At 35.6% G+C, this 23,261-nt stretch overlaps 1 protein-coding gene across 2 annotated transcripts in view; it reads right to left on the reverse strand.

Moving 5' to 3' along the window:
- LOC149145265 (uncharacterized) overlaps window positions 1-5,366 on the reverse strand; it is a 65,808-nt gene extending 60,442 nt beyond the window's left edge. The window contains exons 1-2 of one of the 2 annotated variants that reach the window (XM_089453263.1): window positions 4,495-5,366; window positions 3,714-4,323 (exon numbers count right to left, since the gene is read on the reverse strand). In XM_089453263.1, the coding sequence (XP_089309389.1) occupies window positions 3,714-4,323; window positions 4,495-4,861 (977 nt within the window). In that variant the 5' untranslated portion in view covers window positions 4,862-5,366. The remainder of the gene's footprint in view (window positions 1-3,713; window positions 4,324-4,494) is intronic. The other variant, XM_089453264.1, reaches the window with a different exon arrangement.
- Between the last annotated feature and the right edge of the window lie 17,895 nt (window positions 5,367-23,261).

The following is a 23,261-nucleotide window of genomic DNA, read 5'->3' on the forward strand; positions in this document are numbered from 1 at the left end:
TCTTTCCCATCCAGAACAAGAATTATTCCCCCTGCCCCTGCCTTCCCAAGATTATGTTTTGAAGCCCCATCAAAGTAGAGACAATGTCTTCTCTGATTTTTTTTCCAAGTTGTGAAATTCTTCTTCACTCAGTCTCATTTTCCAGTTATAATCTAAAGTTTTCCTCCTTTGTCCTTTTTGACCATTTTTATTTATTATGGCTTTGTTGAACCAGTTTTTTTCTTCTTGTTGAAGAGTGTTGTAGTCTGTTGGTGTTGTTCCTTTAACATTTAGGATTTCGGAAGTTAAACCCCATGTTTTTGAGAGGGTTTTCCCTATTCTTGGGGTCTAGATCTTGAAAATGCATTTGTTTCTTGTCAACCAAATTTTCCAACAAAGAACTGCTGGGATGCACTTCCAGATCCTCTGTATCGTCACTTTCCTCTTTGTTGTGTATGGATAGGCCTTCTCCAAGGTTTGAAGAAAGTCCGACAGAGGCTTTTCAAAATTTATATTGATTTCAAGAGGACTTATGAGCTGTTGCCAGCACTCTTTGGCAAAGATGCAGTCCTGAAATAAATGTTGTATGGTTTCTTCTACTTGCAAACACATTGGACATCTTGAGGGGCCTTGGAAGCCTTTTTTTTTAAGTTTTCACTAGTTAAGATCTTCCCTTTTAAGAGTGTCTAGGTGAACATTTTAATCTTAGGCAGACTTTCAGATTTCCAAACTGTCTTCTAGTAACCCCAGTCTTGTTGATTTGGTTGTTCTTGTAAGATTTTGTATCCAGTCTTGACTGTGTATTTTCCACCACTTGGGTCCCAAAGGAAGTCATCTTCTTCCTCATAGTTTATGGGTGTTGCCCCTCTAAGAAGCTGCCTTAATTTGCTCCATTGCACTTTCAAATTTGCTAGGATTGTTAAGGCTTGCCATTCTTGCCAATCTCTCTGATTCCAAAGAGAGATTGAGTGTAGTGTATTTAGACCTTTTCCTCTCATCCATTTTTGAATACCTTCAATTTCTGAGTGGGTTTTTAGAGGTTCTTTTCCCATAATTCTATCCTCCCAAATAGATATTGTTTTTCCATTGCCTGGGATTTTAGAAATATGATTGCTCATTAAAGGGATTGTCTTTTTTACTAACTTCCAAACTTGAGTACATTGTCTTGATGGGATGTTTCCATTCAGCAGACTTTTCCTAGAGTTGTCCATGTATTTTGAGGCAAGTGTTTTTTTCCACCAGCTCTCTTTCCCTGTGATCAGTCTCCATATTATTTTCATTCCCAAGGCAGCATTCATGAGACCAGGTAGCCAGATTGATAGGCCTCCTTGTTCATATGGTAGTACTACTTGCTCCCACTTGACAAAACTGAAATTTTTGTTTTCTTGCTTCCCTCCCTGCGATAAGAAGCTTCTTAGGATTAACTCCATTTGTTTATGGGCACTTGCTGGAGCCAAGATTATTGCATATTGGTATATTGGGAGTGCTACTAGGAGTGCTTTGATTAATATCACCCTTCCTGCCATGTTTAGCCACATCATTCCCCAACTTTGGATTTTATTTTTCATTTTTTCAATTTGTTTGGTCCATATCTCTGCCTTCATGTTTTCTTTTGAGATGGGGAGTCCCAGGTAAAAGAAATGAGTCCATTTTTCCTGTATGGGGATATCTAGGATTTGTGAAATCCTTTGCATGATTCTGGGGGGGGGGGGGGGGGGTATTCCAACCATAGATTCTACATTTTGTGTTGTTTAAGAGCCCACCTGAAACCTGTAGGAAATCATCCAATATTCTTTTGAATCTTTTTGCAATTATTGTAGATGCCCCTCCCAATAACAAAGTGTCATCGGCAAACAAAGAGTGGTTTATGGTTTTTACTCCTCTTGCTATTCGAAGTCCAGTGATATTTCTTTCTTTTCTTTGTTTTTCCAAGGCTCTGCTTAAAGTTTCCGCCATTATAATATATAAGAAGAGGGAGAGAGGGCATCCTTGTCTGAGCCCTCTTGTACTTCGAAAGAATTCGCTAGGCCTTCCATTTATAAGAGGGGCGATCCAAGGGTTAGTGATGCAAGCTAGGATGACTTCTATTATTTCTCTTGAAAATCAAAGTTTTTTGAGGACTGCCATTAGATATGGAAGGCTGACCCTGTCAAATGCATTTGCCATATCCAGTTTAATTATGATTCCTTTTTCTTTTCTTTGTATGCAAGAATGTACGGGTTCCTGTACAATAATTACATTATCTCTCTCTCACCCATATTTTATTAATACACATTAATATTTTTATTTTCTTAAGTTTAGACTTAGGAACCCATTAAAAATATTAATTATTTTAATATCTCTTCATCCGGGCGGAATTTCTCCAAACAATTTCTAGGTCTTGGAGATTTCATGTGCCTTAGCCTCTCCACCAAATTTCATGGCTAGAACACATGCGATGCTATCCAAAATCAACACTTATCTGCTTCATCAGATGACAAAGGCATGTATTCGAAAAGCACAGAATTACAAACTAATAATGGTGGTCTGTTTTATGGTTAAATTTTATACGAAGGCCCAACTGATAACTTGCCAATATGTGAAACAAGAGAAGATCCTAACAATCAGGTCTTTCTTATTGTGCACACAACAGAAATTTAGAACAGCTACATGTTCTTTGGACAAATTCCCTGTTTGATACCAACTAGCTATACTGAAGATTGAAACCATCCAAGACTTCTATACAGATTTACATAAGAAAGTTATAACAAAAGAAAAATTAGTGTTACAAATAGCAAGCTTCTCTTGATGTTTAAGAAATTGATTAGGTAATAGTCCCTTGATAGACTTAAGACTTTCAAACACTATGAATGATTGGTGTTAATCAGGTGCAATCAAGGATAATATGAAGCTTCTCCAAAAGAAATTCTTAACTTTCTATTTTGACCTCACCTTTCAATTACCACTGAGATCTTCTATAGTTAGAGAAACAGTTGGAAGGTATTCATAATTGATGAAGAAAGTTGAGTTTTGCAAGCAATCAAGATAAAACCAGTGAAGAAAGCTTTGAGCTGAGGACATTGACAATCTAATTGCATGTATTGTTGCTCAAGTTTTGGAACAAAGATCTGGATGTTTTCTCTTCTAATAAACAAACTTCAAAATCGTTAAGTTTCTAAACTAAAACAGAGTTAGTCCTTTCTGTCAGCCCATGCTCCAACTGATGTATGATAGCATATTGTCTGCCAAACTTAAAAATTTGACATCTTACCTTGCACTTCAAGAAAAATGCATTTAACAGCTAAAACTTACAAAATTACTATGCAATTCATTTTACAGTCAATAAAATCATAAAATCCATTTTTCACTCCACAAACTTTTATTGTGTACACAATTTTTTTGAGATATACAATATCACAAAATATTTTTATAGTATAATACATGTTTTCGATATCTAATTTGTTCAACTGCATATCAAAGAAAACTCTTCCAAGAAAATCACAATTTTTCTCACAGCAAGAAGTACAAAAACATGCATATGACTGTCAATTGTTATGCTTGCTGACTGCCATCGTTGTATAGCCATGAAGCAATTTCTTTTCTATTATTAATGAAAATACCAACTCTAACAAAAAATAAAAAGTAATATAAACATATAAACGGGTACGATTTTCTGTAAAAATAAAAAAGTTATACAAACATATGAAGGGGTGTGATTTTCTGTAAAAATTGAGATAATAGAAAAAGATATGTACCTAAAATCAGAATCGTCGACAATTTTTTGAACATTCCATCTTTTTATAGGCCACTTGGAAAGAATGGCATTTCCATATTCAGGAGCCCAACTTTCTGCAAACACATACACCATTCCCAAGGCCTCTGCTAATTCCGAAAGGGGCTTCATTCCCTTCTCCTCCTCAGCCTTGACCTCTTGAAGGGCCAACAAATCAGCATCCACCTCTCTCAAAACCTCAAGAATACTTCTAGTCCTGTTCGAAGTTTCGCAAGGTCTAGGACTCAGTCCACAGTCATTTATTGAAGACATGGGAAGCTTGTTAGGACCAGGAATATCAACAGGGCTAAGAGTTTTTGAATGGTAACTAGGACCCACATCTGAAATTGTCAACCCACGTCTTCCGTGGTGGCTGCTACTTGAATCCTGAATGAGAATAGGCTTTGAATGCCTCATCTGGCTCAATGATATTTCATTTTCAGGAAGATTTATGGTTACCCTTAATCTCAATTTGGAATCAGAACCTTCACCATATTTCAAGTTTTCCTTTGGGTTCTTCACATAAGTATTTGTACTATCATTAAAGGTTGGGAATGGCTTTAAAATACTTCTGGGCACCTGCATGCTGGGGCCTGAAAGAAAGAAAGGCATTACATTAATGTCCACAAATAGCCAATTTAGGTCAATGGACTCAAAAGCACATCAAGTAACAATATCAATGCAGGAATGCCTAAGCATGTGCTGAATTGGAAAAAAAGGTAAACTCAAATAGCTAAACCCTGGACAATGAAACAGAGAACGACCCTTGAATCGAATTCCACCTGAAGATAACCCAATTGCAGATTTGTGCTTTAACTCTGTTTTAACAGGGACTTGAGCATCCTTGCCCTTAGCATCCTTCCTAACAGGCTCTTCTGTAATGATTTTTGGAACAGCTGGAGCCATGGAGAATAGAGCTGTATTAAAAGTAGCAATCCTAATTGTTTTCGTTTGTGGTTTTTTCTCGTCCTCGCCAGTCTCTGAAACCTTTTTAAGTTGGGTACCATTCTTTCGGCTCTTGTTCGCCACTGTGGCTATAATTTTCGGTCTCTTGCTTCTCCTCCTCCTTGATTCTCGAATCCGGCATTTCATGCACAGCTTGTTCAGATTATTATTTATAATTCTGAGCATCACAATTCTTCAAAATTTCTAAATCCACAATTTACAAAGCTCTGAATTTCTTTAAGCCTGACTGCCAATAATGTTAATATGGTCTGGAACCCACTAAGTTTTAGGGACAATATCAAAGATTAGGTAAACCACTGAGATGGGATCCCAAGATTCACACACTGGAAGTCTCTTGGAAGTTTGTGAGTAAGTCAACAACAATTGGAGGCTTCTGAGATCTGCAAAATCGATTTTACGTTTCTTTGAGCGTACCCACAAGTTAAAGGGGGCACGCATGCAGGTTTCATTACTAGATATGCAAGAAAAAACATTCCATTACCTGCTCTCAGGAAATTTTGTGATTGTTGGGTTCTGCTGAGATTCTCATAAAATAATGAACTGTTAGAAAGGTCCCAACTGCCCCTGCTAAATGGTCCATCGTTCCTTTCACAAAGTTTGTCCATGGGCTCTCTTCACAAGACACCTAAATCCGTTACTTTCAGTTGCTCTCCCGTGGATTTTGATTTTTTTTAATCGTGTAGGGCTATAATCATGAAGGCCAAAGGCATGACGTCTACGCTGATTCCGCTGATTATGTGACAAGTCCTTCACGTACCTTTTAAGAAATAAGAGGTGATTAATCAAAATGCCAGGGATGTGTCATTATCGCGTGTCTTCTTGAACAAACTGAAGCGGATGGTTGCTGGGATTTGTATCCAAAACCCGTGTGAGAAAGCGTTTAATACCAAAATTAACTTGCACCATTATTTTTGTTTTAAGAGTTTCTGTTGACTTAAAATTATCTATTTATATTTAATTATAAAATTAATTAGATAATTATAAAATTAATTTGAAATTTGTATTAATTCAATATTGATATAAAATGAAATTATATATATATATATATATTTATTTATTTATTTATTTATTGGACTTTAGAGATAGGTCAATGTTACAATCACAAAATAATTGTATGAGGCAAATTCACTTAAATTCAATTTACAACCACAAAATATTTGTACAAGCCAGATCCACTTGAACTCAATCTACAACAACAAAATATTTGTACCACGCAGATCCACCTAAACTCAACCTACAATCACAAAATATTTGTACGAGGCAGATCCACCTAAACTCAACCTACAATCATAAAATACACATGAACTCAACCTACAATCACAAAATATTTGTACAAGGCAAATCCCCCTGAACTCAACTAACTCAACCTACAATCACTTGAACTCAAGACTCAACCTACATCCACTTGAACTCAACCTACAATCACAAAATACACATGAACTCAACTTACAATCACAAAATATTTGTACCAGACAGATCCACCTGAACTCAACTAACTCAACCTACAATCACTTGAACTCAAGGCTCAACCTACAATCACCTGAACTCAAGATCCGTCACTGCTACAATCACAAAATATTTGTACTAGGCAGATCCACCTTAACTCAACCTACAATCACATAACAAAAGTGTTTTAACAACATAGATTCAACCAATTAAACTAATCCTTAGAACTTTATCTTTTCTATTAACATAATTATATTTTTTTTTATATTTTATAATTATTATTTATAAAATATTATAATAAACTTAAACTAATCCTTAGAACTTGATCTTTTCTATTAACATAATTATATATATTTTTATATTTTATAATTATTATTTATAAAATATTATAATTTATTACACTGTGGTACGGGGTGACAGTTACATCTTTATCTTTTCTATTAACATAAATATATATTTTTTTATATTTTATAATTATTATTTATAAAATATTACAATTTATGATAACTATTACATCTTTATCTTTTCTATTAACATAATTATATATTTTTTTTATATTTTATAATTATTATATATAAAATATTACAATTTATGATAATTTATTACACTGTGGTGGTTCACGGATACTACCGTTACGGGGCAGATTTTATATTTTCTATTAACATAATTATATATATTTTTATATTTTATAATTATTATTTATAAAATATTACAATTTATGATAATTTATTACACTGTGGTGGTTCGGGTGACCATTACATCCATGATAACTGTTACATCTTTATCTTTTCTATTAACATAATTATATATATTTTTATATTTTATAATTATTATTTATAAAATATTACAATTTATGATAATTTATTACACTGTGGTGGTTCACGGATAGGGTGACCATTACATCCATGGAGGCAGATTTTAAAGCCAGTCGGCTAGACTAGCAAGGCCTAACTCCAAGGGTGTCGAGGAGACTTGACCCTGTGACCTCCCAATCGGCAAGGCACTTAACAACGGGGACTCGACTAGTTGAGCTAACCCTTCGAGCTTTTATATATATGTGTGTGTGTGTGTGTAAAATTTTATTGATAAAATATCATTTAAAATGTATTTTTAAATAAATATTTTACAAACTTAATAATGATTGTCGTTTTTTATATACATTTATATTATTAATATAACTTAACAAATTAGTTAATTATATTATTTTCCCAAAAAAAATAGTGATTTATTTCATTTGCAAAATGATACAAAATTACTTTCTACCTATGCACATAGTTGTGTGTATATGTTTGAATTCAATTGTCTTCTACATGGTCGAAAAGGAAAAAATTGTTTCACCGTGAGGCCATTATATATGATAACATTTACATTTTTCTTGTAATGAAATGAAGAAAGTTTCACTTGTGACTATTGTCAAAATAAATTGTGCCACTACCATATAGCATACCAAAAAAAGAGAAAATAAAAAAGAAGAAAAAGTAGACTATTGTCGAGGAGGATCGCCTAGTCTATATCCCTCAATGAAAGCCCTATGATAGAATTCTTGAAAGGTGTTATCCCACTGCTCGGAAACTACCATAAGGCTCACTCAAGATTTATGTCATCTTTGAAAGACGGTCAACTTGTGTGTTTCTCTCCTTGTAAATTTGTGAGCATGAAATACTATCAAAAGAGAGTTTTAACCACATAATCTCATCCAAAATTGGAACAAGCAAAATATTCTTGCAATATTGAACTCCATTGATCAACTTATCAATAGTAGGGAGTCACAAAAAACTTGAAGTTGTTCACATCCTTTTTCTTTAGCAAACACCAACATAAATGTGCAGGCCAAAGAGAGTTTAGTTGTTTATCAAAAATGAGTTTTAACTGCATAATCTCATCCAAAATTGGAACAAGCAAAATATTTCTGCACTGTTGAACTCCATTGATCCAATTTATCACTTGCAGGGAGTCACCAAAAACTTGAAGTTGCTCACATTCTTTTTCTTTAGCAAACACCAACAAAAATTTACATGCCAAAAGCTCGGCCCAATTGTTTGATCCACTGCTAAAACCCATTTTAATATGAAAAGAATGAAACTTAGAAAGATGAAGAATGAAACCACCCTCATTGTTATGATTATCTTTTTGTGAAGCCTCATCAAAATATGCCCACGCTTTTAATACATCAAGGTGTTCTACAATTATACAAAGTGGAGAAGAAGTATCTTTGGAATGAGGAAGTGAGCCAAAATAGCTAGCCATTTGGTAGCAACACGATTAGGGAAAGAGGAAAAGTCTTCAAATATTCCCTTGTTCTGAGCCAGCTAGACTCCCCAACATATTATTAAAAGTAAGGCTCTAAAACATCTTGTTAAGTGAGAAGGAATCCAATTCCTCCAATAATCCTCTACAGAAGTGTCATTCCAAAGACAAGATTCTCCTAAAGCTGAGTGACAACAATTCCACACCTGCAGACTAAAAGGGCAACTTATGAAGAGATGAGTAGTTGATTCCCCACTCTTCTTGCAAAGTGCACACCATCTTGGACCTATCTTGAATCTTCATTGCATTACATCCCAAGTAGGGGCTTTATTTCCTAAAATGAACCACATAAAAATGTAGGCTTTTGTTAGACATTTGGACCACTAGACCATCTTCCACCACCCTTTTAGTTCTTCATTTGATCCAAACATAATCAAACAAATATACCCAAGTTTAAGAGAGTAAGTACCAAAAGGATAGAAGGTCCATATCAGTTATCTTCTCTATTCAATAATCTAATATGGCATTGTCTGAGCACATCCAAATATCCATTCCAAACTTCCAGAAATTTAGCCTCTAACCCCAAATCAACCATTGACTTCCATCCCTAGCTCCAAATCATGGAGTTTCTTGGATTCCCCAAATGAGAGAGCTTAGAGATTCCTCTATCTCGAAGGAAGTCAATGAGAGGTTAAAGAAGGATATAACACTCCCCACTTCCCAGCCAAGGATCAACTCCTATCCTCACCTTGTTTCCATTGCTTATGCACGAAGTAAGACTCGAGCAAAAAACTTCAAATGATTTCAAAACCACTCTCCAAATAACTGAAATATTTGATCTAGGCTTGCCTTTTCTTCATATCTAGTCCTCAAGCAAACTTGGAACAATATACTTTTGATCCAGAGGCTTTGAGTAGACATGAGCCTCCATTCGCATTTTGCAACCAACGATTTGGAGAAAAGAAAAATATTTTTAAATCCCCAACCTCCAATAAGTTTTGGTGCAACAATACAATCCCATTTTACCCAAGGAAGGACAGATTTGTCTTGATGTCTTGCCCAAAGAAACTTAAAGAAAATTCTTTTAAACTTTTCCAAAATACATTTTGGAATAATCCATCCAATATGCTAGAATTTCCTTAAGTACATATTTTACCATTATTAGTTTGACTTCCCTGGATAGAAATCTATCACTCCAATTTTTTAACCTTTTCTCCAATTTTTCCAAAAGCCAAATGAAATCCTCCTTACTATAGCTGATAGGTTTAAGATGTAATCCTAGATATTTCAACCCCTCATCTAGACGTTTTAACTCAAAAGGAAATATGCTTCTCATATGTTGAATCTCTCTATCTTCCAAGCTATGAAAAGAAATAGAGGATTTCCTATCATTTATAAGCATTCTGATAGCTTTCCCAAAGAAGGCTAGAATTTCAAGAAGTTTATCTAGATCCCTTCTCGAGCCATTACAAAAAATAAGTACATCGTCTACAAAAAACAAATGAATAATAGATAAGGTCTGATGAATAATATTTCCTATAAACTCACCTCTTCTCTTTGCCTCAACCAATATTATGCTTAATCCTTTCGCCACCAACCGGAAAAGGAGAGGAGATAATAGACATCCTTGCATCAAACCTCTCTAAGCATGAAAGAAATGAGAAGTTGAACCATTAATTAGGACTGTGAAAGACACAATCTGACGACAACTCATAATCCAGACTACAGAGCTCAGGATAAAGACTATATGAGTTAACAATAACCTGATATAAAGCCAACTAACTTGATCATAGGCTTTAGAGAGATTAATCTTAAGGACAACCCCTTTTAGCTTGTGCAATTTAATGTTGTGTAAACCTTCCTGAGCCACTCTAATAAATTTATGAATCTATCTACCTTTAAGAAACCCAAATTGTTATTTTGAAATGAACTTTGATAAAATGGGCTTTATTCTCCTGGCGATCACTTTGGAAATAACCTTGTAGATGCAATTTTTTCCCCAAGGAAAAATATCATAATTTCATTTATAAATTAAACAAAACTACATTTTGCATATACACATCCAAGTGTGTACTCAATTGGATCTTCCTAGATCCTTTTAGTGGCTAAAACAACAAGTTGTCCAACAAAAGAAAGCATAAGTACAACATTCGACCACAAGGGTTAATAACACTCCAGAAAATATGGAGAGAGAACAATTTTTACAGTCTATAAAAAAATACCAGAGAATACAAGCTATGAGTCTTCCAAGAATGTTATATATGAACTGACAATAGTATATGATATAATAAAGAAACATCAAGACCATGGTCCTGAGGCTTTGAGTAGACAGGAGTCTCCATCCATATTTTGTGGCCAACGATTTGGAGAAAAGAAAAATATTTTTAATCCTCAACCTCCAGGAAGTTTTGGTGCAACTATACAATCTCATTTTACCCAAAGAAGAACAAATTGGTCTTGATGTCCTGCCCAAAGAAACAAAGAAATTTCTTCTAACCTTTTCCAAAATAAATTTTGGAATAAAATCCAATGACATCCAATACACTGGAATTGCCTCAAGTACAAATTTTACCAATACCAGTATGCCTTCCCTAGATAGACATCTATGACTCCAAATTTTTAACCTTTCCTTCATTTTTTCCAAAAGCCAAATATGATCCTCCTTATTGTAGTTGTTAGGTTTGAGATGGAATCCTAGATATTTTATCCCCTCATCTAGAGTTTTTAACTCAAAAGGAAATATGCTTCTCATATATTGAATCTATCTATCTTCTAAGTTATGAAAAGAAATAGAGGATTCCTTTCGTTTATAAGCATTTCAATAACTTTCCCAAAGAGGGTTAGAATTTCAAGAAGTTTATATATATCTCTCTGGGATCCATTACCAAAAATAAGGACATCATCTAGAAAAAGTAGATGAGTAATAGTTAATGTATGAGCAATAATAGTTCCTAGAAACTCACCTCTTCTCTTTGCCTTTGCCAACATTTTGCTTAATCCTTCTTCGAACAATGGGAAAAGAAGAGGAGATAATAAACACCCTTACCTCAAACACCTCTAAGCATGAAAGAAAGGAGAAGTTGAACCAATTATTATGACTACAAAAGACACAATCTAAAGGAAAATCACAATCTAGACTATAGAGGTCAGGCTAAAGCCTATATGAGTTATTAATAACCTAATATAGACCCAACTAACCCGATCATAGGCTTTAGAGAGATTAATCTTAAGGGAATTCCCTTTCAACGTGTGCACTTTAATGTTGTGTAAACCTTCGTGAGCCACCCCAATAGCTTCATGAATATATATATCTTCAAGAAACCTAAATTTTTCTTTTGAAATGGACTTGATAAAATGGGTTGAATTTTCTTGATGATCACTTTGGCAATAACCTTATAGATGCATTTATTTTTCAAGGAGAAAATTTGTAATTTCATTTATGAATTAAACAAAATTATATTTTGCATATATACATCCAATTGTGTATTCAAAAGGATCTAACCAAATCCTTTCAGTGACTAAAATAACAAGCTCTTCAGCAAAATAGAGCATAAGTACAACATTTGACCACAAAGGTCAATAACAATCTAGAAAATATGGAGAGATAACAATTTTTACAGTTTATCAAAAAATAACAGGGAATACAACATATGATGCTTCCAAGAGTGTTATATATGAACTGAGAACAATATATGATATAATAAATAAACATCAAAAAGCTAGAAACTATATCATAGGGAAATGATCATGCATGAAAGGTCTATGGTAGAAGCTAAAATTCTCTTTGTTCAAAACTTCCTCAATGGATCATTGCCCCTAATCAGGCTGAAGGCCTTCCCTAGAAAGCTTATATGTTTCCTTTTTGTGCTCCCTGTAAATGTGAATTCGAGAAAAAGATACATAATTAAGCTTGATCCTCTACAATTCCTCCAGAATGCATGAAAGATGAACATTGTGAAATTGTTGAATCTCATTAACCCAATTAATGACCAATAAATAATCACCAAACACTTGATGCTAATCATATCCCTTTTCTCTAGCAAAATCCAATAAAGAACGACAAGATAAAAGTTCAGTCAAATTGTTTGTGCCCTTCCCAAAACCCATGCTAACTTTGAAAAAAAGTTGATAAGATAAATGTAAGATGAAATCACCACCACTCTTGAGATCCTCCCCTTGCTTAGCCCCATCAAAGTAACCCCATGAGTGAGATTTGTTAAGCTCATTTAGGATCACAATTCTATTCCAAGGAGTAGAAAAGGGTTGGGGAAATGAGACAAAATAGCTTAAACATTAGTAGTCACTCGATCGGGAAAGGAAGATTTATTTTGAATTTTTTCTTTATTTTGGGCTAGCTAGACACACAAACATATGATCAATGGCAGGGCTCTAAATGATTTGGAATTCCTATTGTGAATCCATAACCTCCACTTCTCCTCAAAGCTAGGTCCTTTCCAAACACAATCTTGGCCTAAAACAGAATTGCACATATTCTAGACATGACAAAGGAAAGGGCATTCAGCAAATAGATGTTCAATAGATTCAGTGGACAACTTACATAAGGAGCACCAACTGAGGCCAACCTTATGATGCTTCTACGAATATTCCCAAGTAGGTACTTTCTTAGTTAGTAGGCACCACATGAATAGGCGATATTTTGTCCAGCACTTTATCTTCCAAACTCCTTTCCACCGCCACTCCCCCTCTGCTTTAGTAGCAACCACATTCAAATGAAGGTACCCCAACTTAGGAGTATAAATTCCCATCGTAGAGTGAGCCCATACTAGCTCATCATCATTATGGGTAACTCTGATATGTGCTACAACAAGTGCATCTAAATAATCATTCCAAATCTCACAGAATTCCTGATAAATCTGCAAAGCTTCAGTTGATAACCAACCTTGTCACCATATAGAAGTATATGTTAGGTTATTGATATGGACAAGCCATGAGATACCTCTATCTCTAAGATGATCTATGAGCACCTAAGGCAGTAGGTGGCTTAACGTGCTACCTGGCAAAGGTTCATGTCCTAGTCTCACGTCAAACCTTCCAAGCAAGACCTAAGGTAATAAGGTCGAAGGAGTTAAGAACAACTTGCCAAAAGGCTGGAATATTAATGTGTGGATTATCCCTTAGCCTTATCCAATATTCCAGGGAGAAAGGATGAATGTACTTCTGATAAATCACGAAATTCCATAGGTTGTGGGTGGACAATAGTCTCTAATCACATTTTACTACTAAGGCTTTTGAGAACATAAAAATAATTTTGATACCCCAACCACCAAGCATTTTATGTACAATAATATGTTCCCATTTAACCCAAGGGAGAACAAAATTTTCTTGAGTTCTAGCCCACAAAAATTTGAAACAGATTCTTCTATCTTTTTCTAAGACTACCTGTGGGATCCATGTTGCTGACATCCAAAACACAGGAATGGCTTCCAGCACAGATTTGACAAAAACTAACCTCCCTACTCTTGACAACCACCTTAAGCTTCATCCTTTTAATATTTTCTCTAGATTTTCATTAATCAAGACCAATCTTTCTTCTTGTATAAATTAGGTTTCAAATTAAAACTCAAGTATTTTAAACCTACTTCCATATCTAACAATTGAAAAGGGAATACATTCCTGAGATTTTGCATTTCATGACCTTCCATGTTTTGACCAGGGATAGATGATTTGATATAACTTACAACCATACCTATGGTTTTCTATAACATACCCCCTACTATCCCTAGCCCCTACTAAGGATAGAAGGAAACAGTTACTCTGATGACCCGACCTTTAAAGTCCAGTTATAGAAATGGGGCCTAAAGTTTTCGATCTCTTTCAACTTCCTCAAAACTTAAAATAGATAACATTGCTATGTTTGTCTCATGGAGACCTTTCTAATGATATAAAATTGTCAGCAATCTGACTCTCGGATCAAAATAATTATGGTAATTCAAAGTCTAGCCTATCAGGCCTTGCCACATCATATGACTTGCCATGTGGTTCCCACATGGCTATCCATGTCATTTTCTACATGGAAGCTACTGACCCAATTATACTAGGTCACGTCATATCAGTTGAAAACCATTCATGTCTAATTTCATGACCTTCCATAACCATAGCACATATATTATAAAACGTATGACGTGCGGGCCCCCTTTGCCACCTCACGCCAAGGATAAAATATCGATGGCTTCCTTCGCAGTTCCCCACTGAAATTGTCAGAGAGGAATGGTTAGGGTTACATGGAATGACACATCATATCGCCACGTCAAGCCGCCAGACAAATGCTTCAACCAATGGCTCATCTCCCTCGTCGGCCCTCCTCCTATGCGACTTCACATTTACTCAACATCACACACATGTGAGCCCCACTACTACCACATCGCATTAGGGATAAAATCCTAGTGGGGTTGCACATAATACCACAAGAAATTGTCGAATATGAGGCCCTAGGGTCACACCAGTGGCTTTTATCACCAGGGTGATGTCACCCTCCACGTGGCTCCACTCTGAGCATGCCACATGCCACCCGTTTACAGGCCACATGGATCCACAAAAAAACCAAATCCGACTGAAACATGTCATGCTTGCAGGTTTCCACATCGCACTATGGCCATGTCATCTGCCACATTTGTCATGGGCCCCACTGGATCCTCAGTTGAGTGATGAAACACAATTTCATGTTATAAAATAGTTCGAGGTCCTTTGCCTTGTCACGATGAACTCCAATCAAAACAGCCCCATAACCACGTCGTCCCAGTGGTAAAATCTCAGCAGCGTTCTTTGGCAGGCCTACCACCTCCCCTCTCATTTTGTTGAGAAATAATATGGTCCCCTCTTTATTCTTTCCTTTTTAGTTTTTTATTTGATTTGGTGTGACTATAATGTACAATTTTAGTTCCTTTTGGGAAAAGTCATGACATGAACTTGATTGCTTCACAGGAGAGTACATTTGTTATGTTTGCTCTTGGTGTTGATTGATTCATCTTTCACTTGGTACTTATGAAAAACAAAGAACCTTGGTTTAGTTTTATGAGTTACTTAAAGGCCTATCATTTTACATTTACATTTGAATGTTATAAAGAACAAGGATATTTAAATTGAAAATTTTAATGTCTTTCTAATATTTTATTTCTTATATCAAATGCATAACACATATATATGTTCGGGCCTTGGTATCTATGTTTTTATGAACGCATGTATAGTGATAACCTATTTTATGGAATGTGAAACCTTATGTTTAAACTTGCACTTGATTCATATATTGGTTTGTTTCCATATGTTTATATTACTATGTTGCGACCTTAGCTGTTATACAGGGTTTAATTTATCAGAGCCAATGAATGATCTAAGGTTTTGATTATGGTTCATACATGCAGAGATATTTTAGCCGAAGTTTCTTGATCTATAATTATGGGATATGATGCTCTCGAGGTTCAAAGTTATGGTTTTAGGTTTCGTGCTATCGACCTTTAGTGATCTGTCCTCCCTGTGGGGGATTGATATCCCAATCCGTGCCAGATGTAACCAATCTATTGTTCATGAGCATTTGTACCTATGACCAACATACCTCTTGTACCTTTCCTTCGATTATCCACCTTTAAATTAATCGTTAGGGTTTTCGACCAAACCGATTTTCGACTGTCTCATTCTCTTCTCCCATTTTTTCTTTGTTTCCACTACGAGCTAGGGTTTTGAGATTATTCTCCTATTACATGACTACTCTCTGTTTTTTTCCTTTTAGTCTTAATACAAAACCTTCAGAGTTCAACCATGGCTCATATTATTCGAGACAAGGCTATTGGGGTTGAAATGATAGAATGAGTGTGCAGAGCTCTTTCATCATGTTGACTGATGGGATTTTCTCCAACTCTTCCAAGGGTATAGCCAAGGTGTGGCCAAAGCATTTGATTCTTCATTCAATAGTAGGAAAGCCCAGGTGGACGATACAAAATCACTGTGGATGTTGATTTTATCTTTGAAGCAACTAATCTCCCTGTTGACGGGGAGAAGTGGTCGAAAAACCATAGAGTTAGTGATATCCTCTGGAAAAGTTTGCTCGCAAACAAGGATTGCGTGTATGATATTAAAGGTATGCCTATCACGTAACTGAAACCAAAATGGAAAAACCTGGCATCATTGTTGCATCATTATATCACTTGCCAAGGACGTTACAATTTGCCTTCATTTATCATATAAGGCTATTGATGGTGTTTTTAGGCCATATGCTCAATCTTCCTTTCTATTTGCATAATATTCTAACTAAAATGTCTCATACGTACCAATTGCAACACAATAATTTTTGTGTGCTAACTCTTCCACTACATTTTTATCTTCATATTGGTTAAGCATTGGTTAGTTAAGATTGGGGATGATCGGGATTCGTTCTTAACTCAAAATCACTTTGATAAACCCATGATTCCCGAAGAATGTGGACCACTAGTGTCCTTTGAGCCTAATTATATTCTAAATGACTCTACTCAATCATCTATTCATTATTCCATGCATATTGATTACCAAGAATCTTATTAAGAAATTGGTCCCTGTGTCTTGGAAGATGATGGGGCTAAAAATCTTGAACCTATGTCTACTCGTCTAACTAGAGGCATGACCAAAGGTGTTCCTATTGGTTAGGGTGAAATAAAGCAAGAATTAAGAATTAAGGGAAAAACAAAATCTCCCAAGATTAACCCTCGACTTGAGTCTTCATCTCCTGAACCTGCATGTCAAGAAAGAAAGAGTCAGTCTAAACATAATTTTGACTCTCATATCAAAGATAAACTAAGAGGAAGGAAAATTTCTAGGTTAAGGTGGAACATGTGAATTAATTCTTGTTGAAGAGGTTTGTGTTGATATTGAGACAAATACAAAGCCTGAGCCTAAGAAGAATAAGCATGAATCTCCAGGAAATCTCAATGTTTATGATAACCAAAATAACACACCATAATTGGATAGTGATCTTGGAAAAATTGTTTTGGAAGCCTTGTTAGATCTTTATTGAAATCAACAATTTTTTTCACTATACCACAACTGAATCATTGAATTGATCAGTAGATGTGAGAAAATGAGCTACCCAAAGCCTCCTATCAACTTAAAGAAACACATAAAGAAAAAAATCCTACTAGTTCAGTTAACTAGTCACAGGTTTTTGATACTCACATTGTAGTCAAGTCTTCAAAAGTCAAAGTCATAATTTCCCTGAATCTTGATGATCTTCATGATTCTAAATAAAGGATTTTACTGTTGACATGTCTCAGCTTTGGGAATGATAAGGTATGTTGATATTTCTATTTTATTTGTTGAAATCATAAGGGCGTTACAAAATCCAAGATTATGTAACTACCATTTTCCTTAGTTATATCGTAAAATGATTTTCTTTTCTTAATATGTCACATGCATCCATTTTGGTTGAGTTATTACTTGCATCTTTTATGGAGAAGATACCTGTGGGTGGCCTTCAACTGTTTTGGTTATTATCAAATGATCCCATGTTAGTTGCTTTGTTGATTTTATATCTATTGGATATGGAAGACAAGCCAAAATAAAACACTTATGATTATTGTGTAAAAATATGGTTTTTATTCTCAATTTGTTATGGAAACAATAGGATGAATTATTGTTATATAAACCTCTTATTTTGTAATGAAAAATGGGTGATACTTATGGTATTATAAGGGAGTTTCTAGATGAAGAAATGTTGTTCATATTTTGAATGTGGAATTACTTTAATACAAGTGCGTAGATTTGGTTTTATTCAATCTGGTTCTTGAGCTATTATGTTCCATGGTCATGTGAATGTCCTCTTTATTTTACCCGCTATTAACTCTTGAAGATTGATAGGATAAGTCTTGTTTGTTTGATGCTTTTATTCCTTAAGCAAACAATTCTCTTTATTACATTTCTTTGTCAATTACAATATTAATTTGATTTGTAATTATTCTAGTTGATTGATATTCTTCTTCAATGACTTATGTCCTAAGAAGAAATATTGGTCTAGACATTAGTTTAATTTGAATTTATGTGAATAAATTCCAGATTTTCAAGTTAACAGAAAATATCGACCCTTATTTGTAAGTTAATAATAATGCTACTGTTGTAGATGCCATATTTCTATCCTTACTTTAACTAGTGGTTGATTGATTGTGTTCATTAGCCACTGATTAAAGTACATGAATTTTAAAACAATATCATTTGCAATTGTCCCTTTTATCAGCCTTGGCCAAGCAATAGTTAGAGCTATAGATCAATTAGCTTTTGCATATGTTTCTTAATGTAAAATATGAAAAGAAACATAGTTGATATGTGTTCATCTTACAGGATAAGCAACTTGTGAATTTACAGTTACTCATTCTGACTCTTGTTTGCATTGAGGAATAGTTTGGATTTAATTTGTAGTCGCATTTAGGAACAAATTTTATTTTATTTCGGTTTGTGAAATAGTTCATCTTCTTTGAGCCAGTTATGTTGTGTTCTAGCCTATTTTATTCATTATAATGTAGTATTATACATTTTTGTATTATAATATGATTCTATATAACAAGATTAATGTATCATACTCTAATTCTAATTTATAAATGAAATGTATAAATTAGAATTACTTAGTATATCTTAGCCCATTAATAGCGAAACATTCAACTCTTTTTTCTCACACTCATATCAGACTTAGGCTACTTGATTTTCATTATTTTATTTACAAAGCTAACCTAACAATTTAATCATAGTTTATTTTAACCATAAATTAGCGTAAAATTAGTTTAGATTAGTGTAGAATAATTGTAGTTTAGATTAGGATTAGTTTTCTTGGGTTCAATCCTTCATAAGAAGAAAGGATCCAAGGCTAATGGAGCCTATAAACCCGTCAAGGGTAGCTAAACCAAATGTCTTTGAATATTAAAGAGCCCTTGTTTGAGCTATTCCTCCCTTGTTGAGTCATGTGTACAACTCCCACGTCAATAGATTTGTCCTGGTCTCCCTTCGAAAACTCCATTGTAGAACCTCTGGGGTCTGTCCTACAGTGGAAGCACTTATAGATTTCAATGATTTAGATTTAATGGTGGTTGTGCTACCAACGGGCCCCACATTGCTACATCACCTTGCCAGGTAAATCTCGGTGGGGTTGAACATGCCTCCACTTGAAACTTCCGAGGTTATTCCTCCGGGGTCCAAGGACAACAATTATTTTTCATTAGTTGATGGCTATGTATTTCATTCATTGCTGAGACATCCCCATCACTTAGTTGTGGCGCTTTATCGCATGAGCACTTAAGGGTCTAACGTCCTTTCTCCTCCAGACCTTGAACCTCCAGCCCACGGTAAATGAGAATATGTGAATGTTTGGGGTTTTTCCCCACCCTGAGTGATTGGTCATGGTGGTTCTAACACATATGGCCTATTGTGATGCAAGGGTCAGTCCCTTAATGCCTAAAGGCTCAAAACCACACGTCCATACATATATACATATTGTGAAGCTCCATGGAGCTATCCCTCCTGAGATTTTAATAGGGCTTGACCCAACCCATTCAACATATATCTATATGTATCACACTATCCTTCCTCAGATTTGATAGGGCTTGGGCCAACCCACATATCTATATCTATACACACACACACACAATGGTGTCCTTCCTAAGCTTTGCGCATCTATACTTATGTATAGAATAATACATGGGCTTTGCCATAGCTCTTGGCACAAAATCTTAGTGTCTACCCCTCCTGAGCTTTAACAAGGGCGCAACCTGGCCCTCTTGACATTTATAAGCATAGTACTTATGTATGTACAATGATATATATACATTATCTATTGATATCTCTCTTAATATTCCCTTACGCATAAAGGCCAGATCCTTAGAAGCTTTGAATAAAGAAAATAAGGCTTGGGATGTAGCTCAAACCACTACTGAGGCATAGTTGATATAGGCATTTGCACTCTTCCTTCAAAATTGGCTTAGATGGTGAATCCTAATCTAATTCTTATAACTCAAATCAAATTCCTAGAACAAGGACTTTATCCTCCTCCATTTATCTAAAGCATTTAAATCACTTAATTACATTTACACATCATTAGCATATTCTTATCTACAAGTATTTATCTCAACATCAAACATACATCACTACACAGTTAATATTTTAGGGTTAAACACAAAGATGCAAGTATTGTTTACATCCTTCCAGATCACACAGAAATACAGTGCAACATTCATGGCCATAAGTTATCTATCATGCCACCATTACCATTATGAAACCCATTAGAATATCACAATCCATTTGCACAGTAAGTTATGTTTTACACATTCAAAGGCATGTATATTTAAATAACAAAATAAACACAAAAAGCACTTGCACATATTAAGAAAAAAAACTTATCTCGTATTATGAATTGGGAAACTGAGGCTGGGACTTTAACTCTCCACCCAACCATAGACAAGTTGCATCCAAGTCTTTCTTGCAGGCGTCACCCTCGAGCCAGATTCCATAGCTTAAGGATGAGTGATTTTAAGAGGAAATGTAACCAATATTAACAGTTGAAACAAGATGTCACAAGGCCACACTACCTTTTCTTGCCATCTACACTAGATTCCACTTAGCCTTTCCAGAATTTACAGACATGATTAACACCCATGCCAGGATACCACAGTACAAAGAGTCTTAGCTCACTTTCAAGAGAAGAGAATCCACTTCAAGGGAAGTTTCATCAGTTGGATAAGTTACTGATGGGTAAAGAAATCACCTCTCCAAGTACTTCATTAGTGCGTCAAGCACTAGAGCTTTAACCCCAAGGAAAATCTTGGTGTTTCATCAACCCTCACAAATACCTAAGTGTCTCTTCCCTATCTAGTAGTTTCATTATTCCATAAGATTCCTATTAAATTCACATGGACAACACAAGAGTAGGAAAGATAAATCATTGAGTACATTTTTTATTAAGATGAGATATACATTTATAGTACAACATATGACTCTTGGGTTTCAGATCCCAAGGTCTCTTGGACTGCTTTGTCCATTCGAATTCCACACTAACCCTTTAGGATTAGGTGTCCAACATTCCCCCCCTTAATCCGAAGGGTTATGTATGAGTCCAAGAAGAGAGCTGTAATACAAAATGTGCAAAAAATGCATGGCAGCACTAGGCTGAATGTGCTCTATGAAATGTTGGTATAAAGGGCGGTGGTTTAAGGTTGACCACCAACACTGGAATGCTTAGTGCAGTTCCCGGAACTCTTCCAAAACTGGCAAGAAACTGAAGTTTTCTGCTAGAGGAAGTGATCCTATTGTTTCAAAGAGGGAAACCTTCAACCATAAAAGGGAGGTCTCACCCCGCATAAAAGGTAAAACTTCAACCTGAAAAGGGAAGTCTCAACCTGTGATGGTTTAAGGATAACCAACAACTCTGGAATGCTTAATGCAATTCCTGGAACTCTTCCAAAACTGGCAAGAAGCTGGTGTCTTCTGCTAGAGGAAGTGTTCTCAATCTGTGATGGTTTAAGGATGACCAACAACTCTGTAATTCTTGGAACTCTTCCAAAACTGGCAAGAAGATGGAGTCTTCTGCTAGTGGAAGTGTCCCAGATTGCCAACTGAAGGCATGTTCAGGCATCTTTGTCTCTGGCTACAACTCTGAAACTGGTGTGGCAGGTTGTGGCTCAGGCTCGCTTGATGTGACTTTGAAGCTTGTAGATGACCATCATTTCCCCCCCTGTCAGGTACAAGGTGAGAAGATGGAGAAAACTCAACTGCAAGACTGTTCAATACTTTGGAACAAGTTCTGATATGTGTTTGGAATATCTTCTTGGCTGTTGATGCCCATTGCCAAGAAGCGATCCATCCAAGATGAATCTTTGTTCTTGCAGGACGTTTGTTTTTGAAGCATCTGTGTGAAGAATGACTGGTTTTATGACAGTGCTTACATGGATGAAGATCAAAACAATGATCTTTCAAATGGCCAACTCGGTCACAGTGTTGGCATTTCACGATCTGTTGTTTTTGTTGTTGTTGTTGCTGTGGAAGAGGGGCAGAATCTGGAACAACTGAAGTTGAACTGTCATGAAGAGCAGGTGAACTGTCATGAATGAATCCAGCACTTTGAAACTGAATGGGCTTGGCATAGTTTGGAATATGAAAGGACAAGTCCTTGTCATATCCAAGCCCAGTTCTGTGCTTGTTGTGGACAAGCTGTTCCCAAGGTCTGATGATGGGCTTGGGAAGTGCAGACTGAACCTCTGCATCTGCATGTAACTTTGCTGCTTTATCTGAATGAACTGTAACATTATTGACTTGCTGTTTATGGGAGTCTGCTTCATTGTTCTGAACAGAAACAGGTTCAGAATGATGACTCCACTGCTGTAATTCTTCCTGCTGTAGCTTTGTTTCAAGCTGCAAAAACTCAATATTCTCATGTGCAGTTTGCAGAGAGGTTTGGATGTCAAAGAGAGTTTCTTTGTTAACTTTGACCATCTCATCAACAGTGGAATGAATTAGGATATTCAATAACTTTAATGCATCTTCAAGTCTGGCCATTTTTCTTCAATGTCACTTAAAAAACACAACTGAGGCAACCGCAACAGAAAAATAATATTGTACTCTTACTACAAGATATTGTAAGGGCTTATCAAGTGGCAACAATGTAGCAAAAATGGTTGATGGAGCAAGACCTGAGTAAGCTGGATGTTACCAAGTTAAACTACAATAAACATTTCTCGTCAAGCTACAATAAACATTGGTACAATTGGGCACATGGTAAATCAACAGTCCACAGTTCGTTTCAAGAATGAACTGGAGCATAACATCACCAATGCAAAAAAATATATATATAAATGTGAAGATGAGCGCTGTCCTCAACTTCAAACTTCAGAGCATCTAGCTGCTATGGAAATCA

This window comes from Pinus tabuliformis, chromosome X (genome assembly GCF_031772625.1).
Source record: "Pinus tabuliformis cultivar Carrire ecotype Pingquan chromosome X, CPIR1, whole genome shotgun sequence".
NCBI classification, from domain to species: domain Eukaryota; kingdom Viridiplantae; phylum Streptophyta; class Pinopsida; order Pinales; family Pinaceae; genus Pinus; species Pinus tabuliformis.